Here is a 16,393-nt window from a genome sequence, read left to right as displayed (position 1 = left end):
CCAAAATTGGACTGTTGAAGACAGGAAAAATGTTGCCTGGTCTGATAAGTCTCGATTTCTGTTGAGACATTCAAACGGTAGAGTCTGAATTTGGCGTAAACAGAATGAGAACAGGCTGGTGGTGGTGGTGTAATGGTGCGGGGGATGTTTTCTGGGCACACTTTAGGCCCCTTAGTGCCAATTGGCCATCGTTTAAATGCCACAGGCTACCTGAGCATTGTTTCTGACCATGTCCATCCCTTCATGACCACCATGTCCCCATCCTCTGATGGCTACTTCCAGCAGGGTAATGCACCATGTCACAAAGCTCGAATCATTTCAAATTGGTTTCTTGAACATGACATCGAGTTCACTGTACTAAAATGGCCCCCACAATCACCAGATCTCAACCCAATAGAGCATCTTTGGGTATGTGGTGGAACGGGAGCTTCGTGCCCTGGATGTGCATCCCTCAAATCTCCATCAACTGCAATAAGCTATCCTATCAATATGGGCTAACATTTCTAAAGAATGCTATCAGCACCTTGTTGAATCAATGCCACATATATTTAAGGCAGTTCTGAAGGCAAAAGGGGGTCCAACACCGTATTAGTATGGTGTTCCTAATAATTCTTTAGCTGAGTGTATATCAGTGTCACTCTGACATTATTTGTTATTGCTGTCACTGCATTCAGAGATGAAAGATGATAAAAAGGAGCAAAGAAAGAAAATAATGAAAAGATAAAAAAAGAGTCCTAGGAGACCTGATTGTCATACACCAATTTTCAGACCAATTAGAGAATATATGATTCGCGTACAATCAATTCGGACACAAATCAAAATTTTTGAAAAAAAATAAAATAAAAATGTATGAATCGGATACATACAGCGCTGCCCATAATTATTCATACCCCTGGCAATTTGTAACTTAAAGTTACTTTAATTCAACCAACAAGTAATTTTTTGACGGGAAATGACATAGGTGTATCCCAAAAGATAATAAGACAATGTACAAAAGGCATTATTGTGGAAAAAAGAAATCGCAGCTTTTATTTACATTTGATCAAAAAGTGTCCAGTCCAAAATTATTCATACCCTTCTCAATAATCAATAGAAAAGCCTTTATTGGCTATTGCAGCAATCAAACACTTCCTATAATTGCAGACCAGCTTTTTGCATGTCTCCACAGGTATTTTTGCCTATTCATCTTTAGCAATGAGCTCCAAATCTTTCAGGTTGGAGGGTCTTCTTGCTATCACCCTGATCTTTAGCTCCCTCCACAGATTCTCAATTGGATTCAAGTCTCGATTCTGGCTGGGCCACTCCAAAACGTTAATATTGTTGTCTACTAACCATTTCTTCACCACTTTTGCTGTGTGTTTTGGGTCATTGTCATGCTGAAATGTCCACTGGTGCCCAGGGCTAATGTTGTCGTTGAGAATCCTCATGTATTGCTCTTTTTTCATGGTGCCATTTACTGTGATTAGGTTTGCTGGACCATTGGCTAAAAACTCCCCCAAAGCATTAGGTTCGCACCACCATGTTTGACAGTGGGGATAATGTTCTTTGGGTTGAAGGCTTCTCCTTTTTTACACCAAATGAAGGAAACATCATTGTGACCAAACAATTACATTTTTGTTTCATCTGACCATAACACAGAAGACCAGAAGTCTTCTTCTTTGTCCAGATAAGCTTTTGCAAAGCCAAGCGAGCTTTTGTGTGCCTAATCTGGAGAAGTGGCGTCCTCCTTGGTCTGCATTTTACACTGTCCGTTGGATTGTCTGCCTTGAGACATTGCCATCAGCAGAGCCCAGATTCACCAGGATGGCCTTGATGGTGATCCTTGGATTCTTTTTCACCTCTCTAACTATCCTCCTGGCCAGCACAGGTGTCACTTTTGGCTTCCAACCACGTCTTCTGAGATTTTCTATAGTGTGGAACATCTTGTATTTTTTGCTCAAATGTAAATAAAAGCTGAGAAATATTTTTTTTTTGCCACAATAATGCCTCTTGTACATCGTCTTATTATCTTTTGGCAGACACCTATGTCATTTCCCGTCAAAAAATTACTTGCTGGCTGAATAAAAGTAACTTTAAGTCAAAATTTGCCAAGGGTATGAATAATTATGGGCAGCACTGTATACACACATAATTGTTTGAGGGTTTTTGTTTAAGATGCGGAACATAATACAATTTAACTATTGTAACTACTGTATACATATATGTAAATAAAACAAGCCTTTTTATTTTTCTGTTTCGCATTTTTTTTCTAACTTATTTTAGCCAACTTCCTCCCTCAGGGTGGGTGGAACGTGCAAACATTTGATCAATTATACCATAGACTGCAATGGTTTGCAGTGCTCAAAATAAACTTTACCGTGATAGGCTCTGGCTGCCATAGGCACCGAAAAGGTCACACTTGTCTGAATAACCTGTTCAATCAGTTCTTTGGGTTATTGCAGTTTTGTGGATACCTAATAAGTATGTGTTTTTGTTTTTACATAATGTGATGTACTGTATGTGTGATGTGTACTGTATTTAATGCAAAATCACTTATTTTCTTTCTTTCTGAAAGTTTTTGTATTTTTTTTAGATTTTTTTATTTGTATTTTAATTCCATTAAGACATTAGTAATTGCAACTTTATTTTTTACTTGTATAGCATGTTTCTGCAGTCAAATATATTATGCTCTTTGTTTCTATGGCACAGGCTGCTCTTAAAAAAAACACTTGTTTGCCCTAGCAGCAACCTTACTGAATAGACTGTGCTGGGGTGTGTTCATTAATCTCGGTATCTCTGATCAGGTCACTGGGAAACCCATTGACCAGATTAAAGGTGGAATACCTTTTGATTTTACTACACTTAAAGGCCATGTCAATCAAATTATCTGCTGGGATCGGAGATTCCTCCAATCACAGCCTGTAGAGTAAATGGCTGCTCTAAGAACCAGAGCCGTTGATAACAGATAGTTTTTTTAGATCAGGAGTTCTGACTGAAGAACTCTGCTCCTTCTATTTCAGCAATGCTAAAATATGTCACTGCAGACTGAAAACCTGTAGACTAGTGGTGTGCCTATCATACAGGCAGACCACACGACTGCAGTGAGCACGTGGAGAGCGGGGTTCAGTTATGAACTGATTATCCTATTCCCAAAATAGATTAACTGCATTTCCAGCCGTCACTAGGAGTAGATTATTACAGCTTTCATTCAAGTCAATAGTAACTGTATGCATTCCTATGTATTAAGCTTACCCTAGTGGCCGGGTGTAGGGCAGAAAGTTTTGTTATATACTGTGTGAAGGAAATGAAAGTATGCCAGTTGTCTGGTGTAAATACATTGAGCGATATGGTGTTCAGAATGAGCACCATATTTATGAAGCACTTGTTCTACTTTTCCTGACACTACTCTTTCCAATTACTCAATAAAAAAATAAAAAAGACAATTCGTCAGAAATTTGAGGAGCTGTATTTTGTGTGCCCTGGAAGGGTTTGACACATGCATACTTGAAAACTGGGTGGAGCAGGGGAGCCATACTATGTTTTGCCATGGGGCCCTATGAAATCTGTGCACGCCTCTGCTGAAGGTTAATCCTTTAATTAGTATATCATTTCGAAACTATTCTAAATACGAAAAAATAACATCTAAAATGTATTCATAGATAAACATCTACCACCTGTCCTAAAACAACGCCTAGTCAGAATATAAATCCTATCCTGGGATCTTTCTTTGTATGTGGAATTAGAGATTAGTGTATGTATATGGAATTAGATTATTGATTGCTCAGTGTAATCATTTACTGACTCATTTTTTTTTCTTTTTAGGGAAGGACGAGCGGCCTTGATCACCTCTTTCTGTGTTTTCAAGTACATGACACTTTATGCGATGATCCAATTTGTTTGTCTACTTCTACTATATTGGGTAAAGTCAAGTATTAATAATCAATGGCTTCTCAGCATTTTGTTGATTTATTATAAATTTCACATTTCTCAGTTTCTGAAAAGCAAATAAAATAGTTTAATGGCAGAGAATCCAGCACAGATATAATATAAAACCTTTTGATGTCAATGTAAAATCTGTAACGAGGCCCCAACGATCATATACTATTTATTTTACTGGTGTCAGGGGAAATAAAATGGCTGCCATCCTATTAGTACACACAAAACCTGTCCTAATCACACAGCAGGGCAAGTTACTTCACGACACTGAGCTAAAGAGCTGCCTCATCCTCCTCTCTGCTCTACTTGGATCTCTGTAGGAATGGAGTTCATGAGGAAACATGAAGTACAGTGAGGAGGTGGGGATGTGGCTGATGAGCAGCAGCACTTGTATGCAGTCTCTATTACCACAGCGCCACATTACCACAGTCTGTCCTGTCTGTCCTCTCTGTACTTCGTGTCTCCTCATGCTCTCCATTCCCACAGAGATTCAGCTGTAGATCATATCACCTGTATTCAGGATCATAACCACTAACAAGTAGAGCAGAGAGAAGGATGAGGGAGCTCTTTAGTGCAGTGCTATGAAGTAACTTGTCCTCCTGTACAGTGGCCATTTTATTTCCCTGATGATTGCTCCCCTGACAAAACAAGCCATTATAACTAATGAAATTTATTTGGGAGTATATTTATAATGAAGCAATATTTAAGAATTTTAATTTTCTTAATTCCCAGAGAATCCCTTTAAGTAATACTTTTTATGCCTGAATACATTTTATGCCTGCTACCCTATAAAATGAAAGAAATATATTTGGATTGAGTTTGAAACGTTGTTTACATGCTCTGGTCTATAATCATCACCGGCATATCTCTCAGAGAAAAAAACAAAACATTGGGCAGTGGAAATCCAACTTACCAAATTCTTAACTCCCCTGACACCTGCCACTGGAGAGAGTTGGGAAGCCCAAATACACATTTGATGGTCACTTGTTCCCCACGAAATTGTCACCTTCAGTTTACGTATCTTTAGAGGATATAAGCAACTTTTACCTAGTAAATGTTTAAGATTAAGTATCTTACTAAATAACTGTATACACCTCAACATAATATAGGTGTTTTTTTTTTATCATGTTAAATTAAATGTTTTCCCTTTTTGCAGCAAATTAATATTCTTTCCAACTATCAGCTCCTTGTTCAGGATGTGGCTGTGACTATAGTTGTCTGCTTAACAAGTAAGAAACATGCGTAATTCATGTAATCCCTTCATATGTTATGTTGCTATGTTCATTTTACACATTTCCTATAAGAGGGGTTTTAAAACCTATATATATCTTTGGGGGCATTTTTTATGATTGCATTTTACTCTTTTTTGGCTTAAAAAATGTTTTTTAAATTTCCTAAAAATGTTTAGCTGTTTCTGAGATACAAGGGAAAATAATCAGTCAGTTTTCAAGTTGCCACAGTCAGTTTTCTTTGAATCACGACAGCTCATATGTAGCTCTTACCTCTGATCTCCTGACCTAATAAAAACTTATTATAGCTTAATTCTTATCAAACTGTTAAGACTATGGTAGAAATAAATGCTTATGTGATCAGGAGATCAGAAATAAAAGGTACACATGAGCCACCAGATGACGGGATTCACAGAAAACAGACTGTGAAAGCTTGCAAACAGACTGATTTTTAACCTGTGTATTTCAGAAATGGCTGAATTTTTTTTAATACAGGCCAATTGAAAAATTATTTTAAGCCCAAAATGTGATGAATGCAAGCATAAGAAATGTCATCAAAGGTGTACATAACCTTTATGGGTAACTCCTAAAATAAGGAGTGATGACAAATCTGATGATGCGTGTCCACCAACTAGTACCTCCACTAATTCTCAGAATAAAGGAATCACAGTGCTAGTGCAACGAGCCCCCATGGGAGCCAGTATAGAGGATGAGAATGGTAGTAGCCCTGATGTAGTGTTATAGTGTCAAGGTATATTCCCTCCAGCCGTTGCTCCCTGGGGTCCGTTGCAGTGAAAGTTAGAGCACTGAAGAATGAGGCCATAGTTGATTTATAGCAATTTCTTTTTTAATAAGAGCAATATAAAAATTGAAAACACCTACAGTAGTAGCAGGCTTTCGTGCAATTCTTCTCTGTATACAGCTGAGGAGGTATGATGGCTAATTGGATGGCTGCAGTTCTGTACTTAGATGATGTTGCCCTAGTTGTATTCTGATGATGGATGTCTTTAGTCCCTTAATGTTGCAGTTCACTCTGCTGTCTGGGATCTCAATGTTGTATTTAAGTCTTTCCTTCATTTATTACACACACATTTGGTGAAAGTCAAACCGTCTTCGGGCTGTGCTTGTGGTCTCCTCCTGGTAGTCTTGCATCAGATGCACAAGGCTGCAATTATCTCTGACTCTCTTCCATTGCTGTGAAGAGACCAGGTTCAGGATATAAAGATTATACAATAAACAATGTCTAGGATAGCAATTCTAACTACCAGGGGTACATAATAGGCCAGAGTCCTAGGGAACATGCCATTCTAGCTATCCTAGACTAAAATGGATAAAGATGTCCACTTAAAGTGCAAACAAAAGTAAATCCTGGACTTGCGGCTAGTACAATGGAAGAAACAAGAGTCCCAGAAGGACAAAGCCAGGTCACACTGCTGCTCAGATTCATTAGAGTTCATGGCAGAGGGTACAGTCCTTAAAAATGTTGCAAAACATCTCAAGGAGCACAGGTGATATTTGAGTCTTTTCCTTGAGGCACATGACTTAGATAACTATAGATATAGATAAAGGGAAACCCTTTTGTAGGCAGGAGGGTGGTTGTGTAGGGCCCAAACAAACAGACAAACAGGAGCCAGTCGAATGTATCTCACCCTCCTGAAGCTCATTGGGCTCCTAGGTCTTCTAGTTTTACTGAAGAACTTCAGGCCTGGTGGGAACCCATGGCCTCTTTTGCAGCAGCTGTAAATCTAGTGGAGATTATATCTGTGATTCTCTGGTGACCTCCAGTGGCCACAGATGAAACTGGCTGCTTGAGCTAATGAAGAGGGCCCAAGTGGCCCAGATAATTCTGCTGTAGCTTGAGGATAGAGTATCTCTAGTCCCAGAGATGATGGCTATACTGTCCTCATACACGTTAGCACGGTGTGTAATCTGACATGTAGCTAAACCTTTTTGTCCTCTGAGAGAAAAGAGACTGTTCCGCTTTAAGGTTCTCTTTATTGCTCGTAGACTGACAGGAAAGGTGAAACTACAGAATAAACAGTAGTATTTTAGAACATAAATACCATGGTATATGGCATAAAACACAGAATAATCTGCTATACATTCAGTATATGAGATAGTACAATGATAGTAATGAGCTATCAATACAAGAAACATAATAAAATGCAGTAAATGACACATAGATAGTGCTCTTACCGACTATGCTCAAAAACAGGCTGAATAACAGATGATGTGACAGGAAAACCAGTGAGAGAGCATGGTTGCTGAGACATAAGATGGTGGCTGTTTGCTGTACCAGCACAAGACTAGCAAGAACCAGGAACTACCCACAATGCACTGGGACTCCCATAATGCATAGAGAAAAACAGGCTGGGTGAAATACCTAAACTCATCAATAGATGGTGCTGTTACGACACAATGTAATGCAAATGAATTACAACAGTTAAATGCCATGTCAACTGATAAAGAGACAGAAACAACTGGAACTGAATCTGGGGACAGAACACTCCCCGCTTGACGTCAACCGACGTCACTATTGTATTCTTTTGGTGCAAACAGTAGAACGAGTTCTCCTACTGGTCTGAGGAACAATTTGGTCTCTCCCTGTCTCCGTATTTTCAATTCTACTTTGCGTATAATTCCGTCCTTACTTGGGAATGTCTTAGTCACAAGACCTAACGGCCACTCGTTTCTCCGTGACTGGCAGTCTTTCATTAGGACTACATCGCCAGTCTGGAGGTTAGGCTTGCTGGTTTGCCACTTTCTCCTCGGTTGCAGAGTGGGAATGTATTGCTTTTTCCACTTGTCCCAGAACGAGTTTGAGAGACTCTGTACTTGTCTCCATCGATTTTTGTAAAGATCTTTGGAATTGAATTCTCCAGGTGGAGCACAAATTTGTTCAGTCTTTTGGGTAAGCAGTGTGGCGGGTGTGAGAACTGTTGGGTCATCAGGATCGCTAGAAATCGGGGTTAGCGGTCTGGCATTTATGATAGCCGATACTTCTGCCATGAAGGTAGTCAGGCTTTCATGAGTCAGCTTTGAAGATCGAGGATTCTCCGTGCTATGCCTATCATCCTCTCCCAAGCACCTCCCATGTGAGAAGAGTGTGGTGGGTTGAAGGTCCAAGTACATCCTCGTTCACTGAGGTATCTTTCTATGTTGTTAACATCCAAGTTGGAAGAGAGTTGTAGTTCTCTCGCTGCTCCGACAAAGTTTGTGCCTCGGTCAGAACGAATGTGTTTGACAGGTCCTCTAATGGCAATGAAACGTCGGAAAGCATTAATGAAACAGGAAGTATCCATAGATTCAATTACTTCAATATGGACAGCTCTGATGGACAGACAGGTGAACATAATCGCCCAACGTTTCCCGTGCGCACGGCCTCCCCTGGTTTGCCGGACAACCACAGGCCAAGGTCCAAACACGTCTAGGCCAACATTGGTGAAGGGTGGATCCATACTTAGTCGGTCATACGTGAGGTTTGCCATCTTCGGTGCCTGTGACATACCACGGAGTTTCCGACAGGTAACACATTTAAATATGAATCTGCATACACATCTTTTAGCTCCAACTATCCACATTCCAGCTGTTCTTAGAGCTCCTTCAGTAAACAGACGACCTTGGTGCTTTGTCTGTTCATGGTCATGTTGCACGAGCAGAGTAGCTATATGATGCTGTCCAGGAACTATCACAGGATGTTTCTCTGCTAGGCCTACATCGGCTTCCATAAGGCGTCCACCTACCCTTAAGAGCCCATCTTCATCGATCACTGGGTCTAGTTTCCTTAAAACACTACCTTTAGGCACGGGTCTTTGGCTGACTACACAGTCGATTTCCGTAGCATAGGTTTCATGCTGTACAGCCTGGATAATTACATTTTTTGACCGCTCTAGATCGAGAGCTGTGTAGACATGCTTACAATGATGCCAACCTCTACAGATATCTTTATCTGCCGATGAGGTTGCTTTGTACGCCCGAGCAATGTGGGTCAGGCAAGTGATGGCACGGACAAGAGATCTCCAAGTAGAGAACCTACTGAATCTGTGGGATTTCAGGTGGTGGTCCAGAGTCTCCGTATGTAACACAGATACCTGAGGACGTATCTCAACATCAGCATGGGGGTCTACTAGTTCAAACATGGCAGTTTCTGTTGTGTTGGGCGTTGGTTTATACAAAAAGGTGGGGCCTGTAAACCAAATTGTATCCTTGAGACGGTCAGCAGCGACGGATCTGGTTGCTTGGTCTGCAGGGTTGAGATGAGTAGGTACATATTTCCATTGTTCAGGAGAGGTAGATCTTCTGATCCTTAGAACTCTGTTGTTGACGTAGACATAGAAGCGTCTAGATTCATTACAGATATATCCCAGTACTATCTTGCTATCTGTATAGAACTCAGAATCTTTAATCTCTAGGTCCATTTCTGTAGCGATGAGTTCGGCTAACTCCACCGCTAACACCGCGGCACATAGTTCCAGGCGTGGTATTGTGTGATCCTGGAGTGGCGTTAGTTTTGCTTTACTCATGACAAACCCTACATGGCATTGTCCGCTGGTATCTAACGTTTTCAAGTAAGCTACCGCCACAATTGCTTTGACTGAAGCATCGCAGAAAACACAAAGTTTTTGTGTCTCAACCTTGGTAGTTGGTATAGAAACATATGGATGTGCTATGTGAAGATCCGATAAGGTTGTAAGGGAATTCTTCCAGGCCACCCACGTGGTTCTTTCCTTCATGGGAAGGGGAGTGTCCCAGTTCGACCCTTCTTTGGTGAAGTCTCTTAACATAGCTTTACCTTCGATGAGTATAGGAGCTGCAAATCCCAGTGGGTCATATAAACTGCTTATGGCCGACAGTACTCCTCTGCGAGTAAAGGGTTTTTCTTCTCTGCTAACCTGGAAAGTGAAAGTATCAGCTTTTATGTCCCATAGTAGGCCAAGGCTCCGTTGCATCGGAGGCGAGTCAAAGCCTAGGTCTAAATCCTTCAAGTCTTCTGAATGGTCCTGAGAAGGAAAAGGCTTCCATCAATTTCTGGCTGTTAGAAGCGATCTTGTGTAGCCTCAGGTTAGACAGAGAGAGCATCTCCTGGGTTCTTTTAAGAAGACTGATTGCAGTCTCATCTGAGGGCATTGATTTCAGACCGTCATCCACATAGAAGTCCTTCTCTACAAAGAGTCTGACATCCGCTCCGTACTTTTCTTCTACTTTCTGAACTGCGCGTCTTAATCCATAGATAGCGACTGCAGGAGAAGGACTATTGCCGAAGATGTGAACTTTCATATGATACTCTGTAACATCTTTAGAGGGATCGTTGTCCTTGAACCATAGGAATCTCAAGAAATTTCTATGTGCCTTCTTAACTAGGAAGCAATGGAACATCTGTTGGATATCAGCCGTGAATGCAACGAAGTCTCTGCGAAACCGGAGAAGCACTCCTATGAGCTTGTTGTTTAGATCCGGGCCTGACAGCAAAACGTCATTCAATGATACGCCTTCACACTTGGCACTTGAGTCAAACACCACTCTGATTTGACCTGGCTTCTTCGGGTGATACACGCCAAACATGGGCAGGTACCAGCGCTCTTCCGAGTCTCGAAGTACAGGTGCTAGCTCTGCATGACCATTCCGCAATATCTTTTCCATGAAGGTAAAGAAGTGATCTCTCATCTCAGGTTTGCTTCTTAGGTTGTGCCCAAGAGAGACAAATCGCTTGAAAACTTGCTCTCTATTGTTGGGTAAGCGTTGTCTTTGAGGTTTAAAGGGTAGAGGTGCAACCCAGCTTCTTGTTTCGTCCTGCACCATTCCCTGCTCCATTATATCTAGGAACAGTCTATCTTCGAATGACATCGCTATACGATTGTCTTCTTTAGTCTTGCGGAAGACTGTGGATCCCAGGTGGTCTTGATTGGCATCCCAGACGAAGTCATCGTAGGTGGGACCTGCAAAGGTACCTGGTGATGAAGTGCTTTGAGGCAGTTCCTTGATGAAGAAGTGATTTTCGCATGGTTGGAGAAGAGATGGGCGTCCATTCTCAAGTGTACTGGTAAGCATGCTGTAGACAGTTGTTGGTTTGTGTACACCTCCCAAACAGACTTCTCCTACAATGACCCATCCTAGGTCTAGTCTCTGGGCGTATGGAGCGTTGTGAGGTCCATTAATCTGCTCTCTAACCTTGTGGACCTGTAGGATATCCCTCCCAAGGAGTAATACTATCTGAGCTTCAGGATCAAGGTTCGGGATCAGGTGTCTTATACGCTTCAGGTGAGGCTGATGCGCTGCTACTTCTGGCGTGGGTATCTCGGACCTGTTGTCAGGAATCTGGTTACATTCCAGTATAGTTGGTAAAGGCAGACGCACTTGACCATCGCTGGACTCAACTATGTAGCCGCTTGCCCTCCTTCCGGCTGTTTCCACAGTACCAGCACAAGTTCTTAGAGAGTAGGGGGCACCGGGTCCTTTGATGTCAAAGCTATCAAAGAAGGCAGACTTCGCTAACGACCTGTTGCTTTGATCGTCTAGAATTGCATACACTTTGATGGCTTTGCTTCGGTCGTCTGCTGGGTAAACCTTCACTAGGGAGATTTTAGAGCAGGATCTGCCTCCTCTGAGGTCTCTGCAAACCTCTGTACATTTAGAAGTAACTGCCAAAGTGTCAGTATTTGTGTCCTTCAGCTCCCCGCTTTGCTCTTGGGTTTTAGATGAAGCCCACGATGGTGGCCCAGGGTGTAGAGCTGTGTTATGGTTTGAGCTGTCACATTCGGCACACTTTGCACTAACCTCACAGTCCCTGGCGAAGTGCGAAGTTGACGAGCAGCATTTAAAACAGATGTTGTTCTCCTTGAGGAAGGTCTTGCGGTCTTCCACTGACTTTTCTCTGAAGGTTCTGCACTTAAGTAGAGAATGAGGCTTCCTGTGTAAGGGACACTGTCTGGTTGGGTCCTTGGGTTTGTCTCCTCCTTGATAGGAGCTGAACTCTTTATGGACTGCACCTGTGGAAGAAACGTTAATTTTGTGGACCTCCACCGTTGCCCTACGAGGTTTACTGAGTGAGGTGGTAGCACATGACATCATGAAATCAAAGCTAGGATCATTTCTGATTTTTGCTTGTTCAGAGACAAAATCTACAAACACATTAAATGGAGGAAATGGTACATTGTAAGTCTGTTTATACCGAGAACCATACATGACCCACTTCTCTTGCAAGTTGTATGGGAGCTTCTGAACTATGGGATTCACACCTCTAGCAGTGTCAAGAAATGTCAATCCCACCAGATCCCCTTCTGCCTTTGCTACACTCAGTTCCATTAATAAGTCACTTAACTCTCTAAGCTTTGAATAGACTTTGTTCACTATTTTAGGAAAGTCCTCAATTCTCTTAAATAAGGCGCTTTCTATGACCTCTGCTGCGCCATAAACCTCATTAAGTCTCTCCCAGACCCTTTTTAGACCAATGTCTGGATAATTTACATTGATGTCTCTAATCCTTCTAGCGTGTTCGGCAGACTCACTTCCCAGCCATTTTACCAGGAGATCCAGTTCTTCACTACAAGACAGACCTAAGTCTCTGATGGCATTTTGGAAGGAAGCTCGCCAAGCTCTATAGTTCTCAGCACGGTCGCTGAACTTTACAAGTCCCTTGTTGACCAGCTCACGTCGAGCAAGGAACCTGGCAAAGTCCATTGTGGCTTGATTGGCGCTGGAACCGGCTGGTGGTGTGTTGTCAGAGTGAATGTGTGGTGCATGGCCATACCTGTTGGAAGTCTCTGGTTTAATCCTGTCTGTGTAATACCGTTCTGAAGCAAAGGGCATCTCTCTTAGCAGGGGCGGATTTCTGATTCTCTGTTCTGGAGAGAAGTTGTTGTAGGCAGTTTCACTCTGATGTGTATTCTCTAGTCTGCTGCAAGGAGACCGATAGTCGACTTTCTGATGATCCAAATAAGCAGGTAGGCTTGGCTTGTCAACAAACCGCTTTGTATTAAGCTGTGGATCTGGGTCGTCGTCCGACTTGGAATGTTGATAGACATATTGTAAGGTACGCTGTTCTGGATCTTGGTATTCAACTTCTGGATGGACATTGCTGCGATGACTCTTGGTTTCCTGAAGTTCCGTGGCTTCTAGATACTCTGCTTCCGCTATGGCAGCCTGCTGTCTCTTTATCTGCGGCCAGTTTTTCTAGAGTGGCTTCAAGTTGCGCTTTCTCCCTATTCAGAGAAGCTTCAAGTTGCGCTTTCTCTAGCTTTATCTGCACCTCTTGTTCTATGAAGCTGGCTTTTTGCCTTTGCTGCTTCTGCTTTGGCGCGGGCAATGGCGGCAGCTTCTCTGATCGATGTCCTATTTGAGCCACTTATCTGAGACCTTGTCTTAATGGAAGATGCTCGACTAATAGACATGTTGCGACTGTTAGGAGACTGCTGCGATATCCGTAAGTAGGCTCTGCGTGGATAATGGCGGGCTCCGTATAGTCAGATATTCGGTGCGACTGTTAGAAGACTGTTGCGATATCCGTATGCAGGCTCCACGTGGATAATGGCGGCTCCGTCAGTCTGATCTTCAGAGCTTGTTCTCAGCAGTCGTTTCACTGCTGTCTTTGGCAGTTATTCACTGAGCTTGTTCTCAGCAGTCGTTTCACTATACTGTCCTCATACACGTTAGCACGGTGTGTAATCTGACATGTAGCTAAACCTTTTTGTCCTCTGAGAGAAAAGAGACTGTTCCGCTTTAAGGTTCTCTTTATTGCTCGTAGACTGACAGGAAAGGTGAAACTACAGAATAAACAGTAGTATTTTAGAACATAAATACCATGGTATATGGCATAAAACACAGAATAATCTGCTATACATTCAGTATATGAGATAGTACAATGATAGTAATGAGCTATCAATACAAGAAACATAATAAAATGCAGTAAATGACACATAGATAGTGCTCTTACCGACTATGCTCAAAAACAGGCTGAATAACAGATGATGTGACAGGAAAAACCAGTGAGAGAGCATGGTTGCTGAGACATAAGATGGTGGCTGTTTGCTGTACCAGCACAAGACTAGCAAGAACCAGGAACTACCCACAATGCACTGGGACTCCAATAATGCATAGAGAAAAACAGGCTGGGTGAAATACCTAAACTCATCAATAGATGGTGCTGTTACGACACAATGTAATGCAAATGAATTACAACAGTTAAATGCCATGTCAACTGATAAAGAGACAGAAACAACTGGAACTGAATCTGGGGACAGAACAATGGCAGAAAAGTCTTATAGTGCCAAGGGTCATTAGCATAGGCCAACACACATGCAGAGATTCTTAGATCCTGTTCTACCTTCATAGGCGCAGCTCTGTGCAGTGCGGCAGGAGCTTCAGCTGTGTTCATCGCATTGGTCGGTGCGTTCAGGGTGTGATGAAGTTGCCAAAAGCTGTGGTTTCTCCCCGGCATACTGTATTTCTCGTATAATATCTTGCAGTTCGGGCTCGTTGACCCACATCATGGCTCCCCATCTGGGTTCGTTTTGGCCATTTCTGGTAGTACTTGGTCTGCTCCCATGACCAGAAAAACTAAGCCTCTGGAGGCAGAGTTCTCTATTGCCGCTCTTGAACAGGGTGCAACCATTTTTTTCATGCTCTGAAGGCATAGCAGCAGCACGCAAGGCACAATTTCAAATTGGACAATTAACACCTATTATTCTGGAGCACCGCTTGTGATGCCATTTTATACAGTTCCACAGCAATAAAGTCATTTATAGAGGGTCTTAAAAAAACATTTTTGCCCAAAAGTAATAAGGTGCGAAAGATGTTCGTGACATAATTTTTTTTCATGCGAGCCCCAGTGGGAGCTGGAGTAGAGGATGGAGTGGTAGTGGCCCTGATGTAGAATTGTAGTGTCACGCTGTACTCCCTCAGGCCGTTGCTCCCTGGGGTCCATTGCAGTGAAAGTTATTTAGGCTTTGGTGCAATTCTTCTTTGGCACCAGCTCAAGAGGTATAATGGCTAGTAGCCTTTGTCCCTCATCTCACAGCAGTGTCTGTAGAATTGATGTCACAGTTCACTCTACTGTCTGGTATGTTAAGGTTTCCCTTGAGTGAAATAGTTTCACTGGAGTGGGTGCTCTACCTACTTCTCAACTGTATAGCAGGAGAGGGATAATTTGGGTCCTGAACGTCCCTCAGAGAGGGAACAACATGGTACTTGGTAGTGGGTGGTCTACAAGCCGCTTCCTCACTCACCCAGTATTTGGACAGGACCTCACCGCCTAATGCCTCATTCACACATCAGTGTTTTGGTCTGTGATTTCCATCAGTGATTGTGAGCCAAAACCAGGAGTGGAGCCTCCACTGACAGAAGGTATAATGAAAAGATCTGCACCTTTTCCTGTGTTTAGAGCCGCATCTAGTTTTGGTTCACAATCACTGATGGAAATCACTGACCAAAACACTGATGTGTGAATGAGGCATAACTCTGACTTTAGATTACTAAACTACACTAGACTTCCCCCTCCTTACAGGATGTCGGGCCAGCCCACTCTAACAGGAGAGGTGGAACAGGGTGGTTAGGCCCTGTTATAGCCAGCCATTGCCAATCAACACCTCCCCCTACTGGATTAAATGACATGGTACATGTGACATACATAACATTGCATAGATTTGCATATAAAAACATATAAGAACACAGCAATTAAAGAATACAAAAGTAATACCCCCAGGTCGGGGGTATTAAACTAGTTAAGCAAGTCACTTTTTTTTTTTTAAGTTTCTTCACTAAAGGCGAACATGCTCAATACTGTACAGAGAATGGTACCTAACCCTTTTTAAATTGTGCTATGCTTCCTGCTTACAAGGGCTTTAAACTTTAGGGAAAGATCCAAAAAAAAACTTGATCCGTTCATTATTGGCATGGGCAGGGGATCCAGATGGAAGAAACATTACAGTCATAATTTTATGACATATGCAAACATTATTCCATAAAATTTATAAATGTGAATAGTTAAATGTGACCTTCAAACACTGCTTGTACAAATACTGCCACTTTGTACTGGTACATTTCCATTCCTTATAGAAGCTTGACAAAGATGTTCCTTTATGGCATTATTATAAACTAAGATCAAGATGCATGTACTAAAGGTCTCATAATGCATCTGATGATATAATATTATTGCAGAAAGCTTAGTAGAGGCATAGTGCCATCTGGTGTCCATATGGCTATATACAATCATCAAATAAATTAAACTCTTATGATCACGTTTCTTTAGGGGTTAA

The 16,393-nt window shown here is 42.1% G+C and overlaps 1 protein-coding gene across 1 annotated transcript in view; it reads left to right on the top strand.

Moving 5' to 3' along the window:
• LOC122934715 (probable cation-transporting ATPase 13A4) overlaps window positions 1-16,393 on the top strand; it is a 102,647-nt gene that overhangs the window by 62,624 nt on the left and 23,630 nt on the right. Inside the window, exons 24-25 of the mRNA XM_044290377.1 lie at window positions 3,802-3,898; window positions 5,072-5,144. Of these exons, the coding sequence (XP_044146312.1) occupies window positions 3,802-3,898; window positions 5,072-5,144 (170 nt within the window). The remainder of the gene's footprint in view (window positions 1-3,801; window positions 3,899-5,071; window positions 5,145-16,393) is intronic.

Source organism: Bufo gargarizans, chromosome 4 (assembly GCF_014858855.1).
Source record: "Bufo gargarizans isolate SCDJY-AF-19 chromosome 4, ASM1485885v1, whole genome shotgun sequence".
NCBI lineage: Eukaryota > Metazoa > Chordata > Amphibia > Anura > Bufonidae > Bufo > Bufo gargarizans.
The sequence above is the reverse complement of the archived record's forward strand: the minus strand, read 5'-3'. Positions and strand labels throughout refer to the sequence as shown.